The sequence below is a fragment of the Arachis stenosperma genome, chromosome 9 (genome assembly GCF_014773155.1).
Source record: "Arachis stenosperma cultivar V10309 chromosome 9, arast.V10309.gnm1.PFL2, whole genome shotgun sequence".
Classification (NCBI taxonomy): Eukaryota; Viridiplantae; Streptophyta; class Magnoliopsida; order Fabales; family Fabaceae; genus Arachis; species Arachis stenosperma.
Genome location: NC_080385.1, coordinates 122,363,390 through 122,369,663, shown reverse-complemented (window position 1 = coordinate 122,369,663; position 6,274 = coordinate 122,363,390). Strand labels below are relative to the sequence as shown.

Here is a 6,274-nt window from a genome sequence, read left to right as displayed (position 1 = left end):
TCACTCAAATCGAAACTTATACAAATATGTAGAATACATATATAAAGGGGAGAGTTTAAACAAAAAATGATTTGATAGAGAACACATAAGCTAATGTAATATATAGTAATATATTCTAAAAATGGAACATTTTGTTGGCGCTAAATTTGTATAAAAGATTACCCTAATGTGTACTCAAGCAATTAATTATAAGATGTGAAAATGATGTGTGATAGGAGCTAGCTTTGTGTTTGGGGCAACGGTGGGATATGGAAGGCCACTAATGTTTGATTTCTTGGAGATATGAAAAGAGCCTTCCAATTAAGTTTTTTTGATTCTACAATATAATTTCTCTGGACAATATGCTTGTAACTGAGGATTCAAGCCATCTAGTTTTGCACTTGCATTAAGGGTAGCTATCATGGAAATTGAGAATATTTTCCTCCACTTGCATATTGCATCAACCAAGCTGCCACCACCACATGGGAACTCAATTTAGGTCAAATGCCTTGAGAACCTCCTCACATAGATCTCAAGAGCTAGCTTTTCAATTTTTCTTCTCTCTTTTTTCAGCTAATTATAATCACATACATTTTTCTATTTATAAATTGCAATAACCTCATCAAACCTTAGGCGATATTATACATATATATATATAATACCTGCCTTTTAATGCCATTTTTATATATAAAAAAAAGAAAATAGTGTATATTTTTACAAATAACAAAATGTTGTTCATGATATGACATAATTATTCAGAGCAATTAATTTACTTTGCTCTATATTAATTTTTTTTTAGGCAAAAAAATGTGCAAACGTAAAGCCATGTGAGCCATACTTTATTTTGATTAACTAATCAAGTGTGGCCAAACACAAAGTTACGACGTATATATGAATTAAAGTAAGGTGATAGGTAATGACATATTTTTTCGGTTTATAAATTGCACGAATAAAGAAAAAGAATCAGTAGTTGTTGGTCAATTATGTTAAGTAGGGTCCTAATAATTAAAGTTATAAATACTGAAAATGGAGGTGACATTTACTAGAAACTCGGGCTAATTGAACCGTATGAGCTGTGACAACTGCTAATAAAAGGAAGAACCCACAAAAAAGAAAAGAAAGAAGCAAAAGGATAAACGATAGAGACCAATATAAACTAAAAGAACAAGATAGGTATCAACAAATTGATTATTGATTATTGCAATAAGGTTTTTTTTTTTTCCCTTGTAACACACTTGGACGATAATTCAATCAATAATCAGGTTCTCCATATTTTCTCCTTTTCAAATAACGATATTTATTTTTGAACTAAACAAATAACAATATTTATTCATTCATGTATTAATGTATTACTAAATGAAATTATTTGAACGAATTTCTATTTATTATTTTAAAATTCATTACAAACACAGACATTTAATTAAATAACTTTATAAATCATTTTATATTATCAAAAAAAAACAATTAATCCTTAAAAAATATTACTAATCTTGTTATTATTATTTTATCTTGCTCAAAATGATCGATTTGAAATTTTGAATTATCTAGTAAGAATCAGTCTCTTCTGTCAATGTATATATAGTTATATATGTAGTTACATAGTTATGAGTAATACTAGACAACTAAAATATTATAGACAATAAATAAAAATATATTATCAATAATATTTGTATTTATAAAAGAGTATAAATCACTTTTCAGATGTAATTTACATAATTAATTTTTTTATAACTATATTTTTTTATTTAATTACACTAAAAATTAATTCTAAATTTAATGTGGATTAAATCTCAAAAAATCTCTTTCATTATTATTACATTCATAATTCTATAAAAAATATTTTAAATAAAAATTTTAAATTTTGATATCTTTAATCCTTAAAAAAAATCTCAAATAATCTCAATACATTTTATAAAAAAAATATCTCATATTTGATTAGTCTCTATTTATTAAAAACATCCAAAATTATTATTTTTAACCTACAAAATAAAATAATAAATTAACACCAACTCATTAATTATAGATATATGTATTTAAAATTATAGATGTTATATATATCAAATTATGGATGCTAAATTAAAAAATTTTAATAACTTCTACTATACAACTCATATTTTATATATAGACTATTAAAAAATAAAAAAATAAAATATAAACAAAATTAAGAAATAAATTTTTAAAAATAATTATTAATTTATTATATTAAAATCAATAAATAAGCATACATATGAATATTAAATAAAAATATTAAAATAATTAAAATTATAATCTATTAATACACATATGAGATAATAATTTAAAAAATACAATAAGATACATAGTTTAAAATTTGGTAATATTAATTGTAAAAATTTATTAATTATGGACATCATATGTATGAAATTATGAATATTATGAATATGAAATTATGGATGTTATTAATATGAAATTATAGATTTATGCGTATGAATTTATGGATGTTATTAGTAAATTTGTCAATTTAATAAATTAATTTAAGTATTTGATAATTTTGTAAATTCAATTATGATCAAATTTAAAAATATTATTAAAGAATCAGAATAAATTATTATTCTACCTTAAAAAATATGAAATAAATATTATGTAAATGAGACAATAAATTAATAATTATAAAAAAATAATTAAAATTAATGATAATTAAAATTTAGATTACTCTAACCTTTATAATATTATGTAGGTACAATAAAATAATAAAAAAATAAATTAATAGTTATAAAGAAAAATTAATTAACATTAATAACATTCAAAGTATATTATTATGATTAATCTTTAATATAATAGTATATACGAAATCAAATTATAAATGATCTTATTAATATATAATATGTTATATTCTAATAATTAAGATATAATATGATAAATTAAATAACAAAAATGAAATAAAAAATTAAAATATAAAAGAATTATATAAATAAAAATTAAATTAAAATTTTTTTAAGTTAGTTATAACTGAATTATTTTAGTTTTCAAACTTTTTCTTCTAGTTATATACTTCCATTTAAAGCGTTGAGCTAGAATTTATCCCTTAAATTCCAACGTGATGTGGAAATAGAGTTTAGTGTAGCTATATATCCTAATTCCTAATCCAAATATAAATGAAACCATATAATAAAGTGGGGCCCATTTTGGGTAGTTTATTTATAAGAAATTAATTCCATCAGCATCAAGATATGGAAGAATTGGGAACAATTACTAGTAGTTTATTACTTACCACATGAACCACACACAAAATTGAATCTATCTGGAACTAGTGGTGAACCCACAAACAAGAGTACACCTCCCACCAATAAATCCCACTATAAAAATAACAAACACGAACAGATCTTTCCAACAACAAATTAACAAGTATTTTTAAATTATATTTTATATTAATTAATTATTATTAATTAATAATTATTTAAATTTTATTTTAAAAAAATATAATTAATAATTATTAATTACAGTTATTTAAAGTTAATTGATTAAAATTTTTTTATCTAATCTATACTTTTTCTAAAAATAAATATCAATAACATAATTTATATATAAAAAACTAAAACCATGAGTGAACGGTAGGAATATTTGCTCATCATTGTGGAAACATGAATCATGAATACCAATGCTTTTTCTTACTTGAAGACTTCACGATAAGATAATCACTTATATCATTTTGCAGATACAAAAACACTTCATTAGCTCAATTCATCAAAAATATCGTTCACCATATATATAATTTCAAGGACAAAAAAAAAGTAGAGTAGTTGAGCAACTTAGTAGACAAGAATCTTACAAAGTGAGATTTGAAAGAGTAAATATATCATATATGCAACATGAAATCTTATTTCTACAGTTTAAAAAAAAAAAACCAAAAATATTTTCAATATTCAATATTTAAACCCCGTGACCTTTTAAGTCATAAGGCAGCCACCATACAATTGTGCCAAAACTCACCTAAATAAGAAAGAAAAGAAAAGGACCAAAAAAAAACGCACCGTTTCTTTTTAGGTACATTGTACTGGTTAGATAGAGAAATCTATGCTTGCAGAAGATGAAGTAATAAACTATAGTTCTTCCTCCTCCGATCGGATTTGAATCTTCAACCTTGCGGACAAGATTCTCACAAAACTCAATCCACTTATATAATGCTAATAACTGATCATTTTATGGACTGAGTTTCTGCAATTTTAAGAAGCCGCCATTGAAACTAGCAGATTCAAACAAGGCCTTAGCAGTCATTTCCCTCTCAAACTTCCAAATATAATTCAACCCAACAAGCAACTCAGTTATGGCAGCCTCAGTTTTCTCCTTATCTGCAAAAAACAATGTTTGCAACAGCAACACATTGGTCTTTGGCACCAAGTTATGCTGCTCAAAGCTCCTCTCACTTTGCCACCTGATCATGTTATGTGCCAACGGCGAAAGCCACCCCAATATCCTCCCTAAAGCATCCCTCCACTCGCCGGCCAGCGCCGGATCGCTCGCGCAAAAGCCAGCACTACCCTTCAACCTTGCCCTCAAAGCACACCTTATGCTATTAGGCAACATGCTATACAAATCATCCCTTGCATCAGCACCAACTAGATGCGGAGATTTGATCATCTTTTCCATAACTATGATCAAATTTGCATAGTGCAAGGCTAAACCCTGAGAACCCAAAGTGTTAGGTTCTGGCTTCAAGAGCTTACAATATGATACTAAAAACAAACACATACTATTATTACTACTTCCCATTTTACTCTCTTCTTTCTCTTCAAGTTTGGAACTTTCTGATGACCCAGAATCTGAATCGTCACAAGGAGTACTAGGGTTTTGGTGATGATGATGATGATCTGAGGGGTGAACAGTGGCGTAACCTGATAAGCTACGAGACAAAGGTGGTACTGTTTGACCAACTCCAAACACAACCTTAACTCTTGCAAGAACAATGAAGCAAAACCTAACCATCAAAGAAACAACGCTGTCGAAGTTTCTGCTCCACAAAGATCTTTCCTTTAGATCCTTCACCTCTTGTTTATGCCAGAAAATCTTTTGCTGAGTGTCGTAAACTTTCTGCTGATCCTTCAAACCTAAAACAAAAGAACCTTCGTTGTTGTTGTTGTTGTTGCTGTGATTCAATAAGAATTTCTTCAACCCATTCTCCAAAGCCAAAAGCTCTTCCATTTCGCGGTAGAGTGTTGCCGTGAAAGCCACGTAACGCTCCAATTTCTTGATCTTCGCTTCGGTCTCTTTTGGGCCTGATTGGGCCCACCCGTTCGGGTCCAGGCCTGAATCCGCGAACTCGCGAAAAGCCTGCCGGAATTCGCGGAGCTCCGGATCGCAGCACCGGTCTGCGAGTCGGGCCACTGACTCGGCGGCGATGCGGAGAGACTCGGCGAACTCAGCGCAGGCGAGTCCGAGGAGGAACGACTCGTCGTCGGAGACGATCTTCCTGACGCCGTCGAGCGCAGCGACGGTGTCGTTTCGGAGGCGTAGGACGGCAGCGTCGGAGAGAGAGTGCCAGAGATGGAGAAGCTTCGAGATGGTTCCGGCGACCTCGAAGGCCAAAACGCCAACGTTTTGGTGCTTGGACTTGAATGATTGTTTTTTCTTGAGTAGCTTGGGTGGAATGGCGGTTTTGACCTTGACTAAGAGAGTCTCTAGAGCCATGGCCGGTGGAGAGTGAGTGGTTTGTTGTGGTGGGTGAATGGATTTGGAGGGGTTTGAGTTAGTGGGAAGTTGCGAGCACCATGTGTTTGTGAAAATGCATAAGAGAGAGAGAGAGAGAGAATAATTGGAAGAATGGGAAAGGGGGATGGGGATTGAAAATGGTGTGGGAGTGGGAGGGAGTTATTGCATATCTATCGTGGGGTGTTGTTTGATGAAGAGTGATATCAATAAACCAGAATGTGTTTTATGAAGAGAGAGAGCGAGAGAGGTCAGAGATGAGTGTGGTTGAAGTATTTAAACACACACGAAGTGATTCGTTTGTGGCTTTAAAAGCGCGTTGAAGCTTCAATACTATTCATGATGCATACTTGCATAGTGAATTAGCGATAACTGATAATGATGGTGGCATGGAGCTTAATGGGCTATGTTTGTTCTGTGATGCTGGTTTATGCTGCTCCTTTATTTTTTTTTCATGGGGTCTGCGATTTGTTTGCTTTGGGTTTTATAATTTTGAGTTAATATTTTTTTTTATCTTTTACTATTTATTCGATAGATATTGCGTCACCTAACAATTATAAAATTATAAATCGGTCCTCATCTATTTTTGTATATGTTCAATCTAATTTCTGAAACTAGTTAACAACAAGTCAAT

At 30.1% G+C, this 6,274-nt stretch overlaps 1 protein-coding gene across 1 annotated transcript; it reads right to left on the bottom strand.

Annotated features, from left to right (window-relative positions):
* Positions 1-3,712: 3,712 nt before the first annotated feature.
* LOC130950997 (uncharacterized) lies at positions 3,713-5,921 on the bottom strand. Its single transcript, XM_057879601.1, has one exon. It carries the CDS (start codon positions 5,620-5,622, stop codon positions 4,138-4,140), a length of 1,485 nt encoding a protein of 494 aa, XP_057735584.1. The 5' UTR covers positions 5,623-5,921; the 3' UTR covers positions 3,713-4,137.
* Positions 5,922-6,274: the final 353 nt, after the last annotated feature.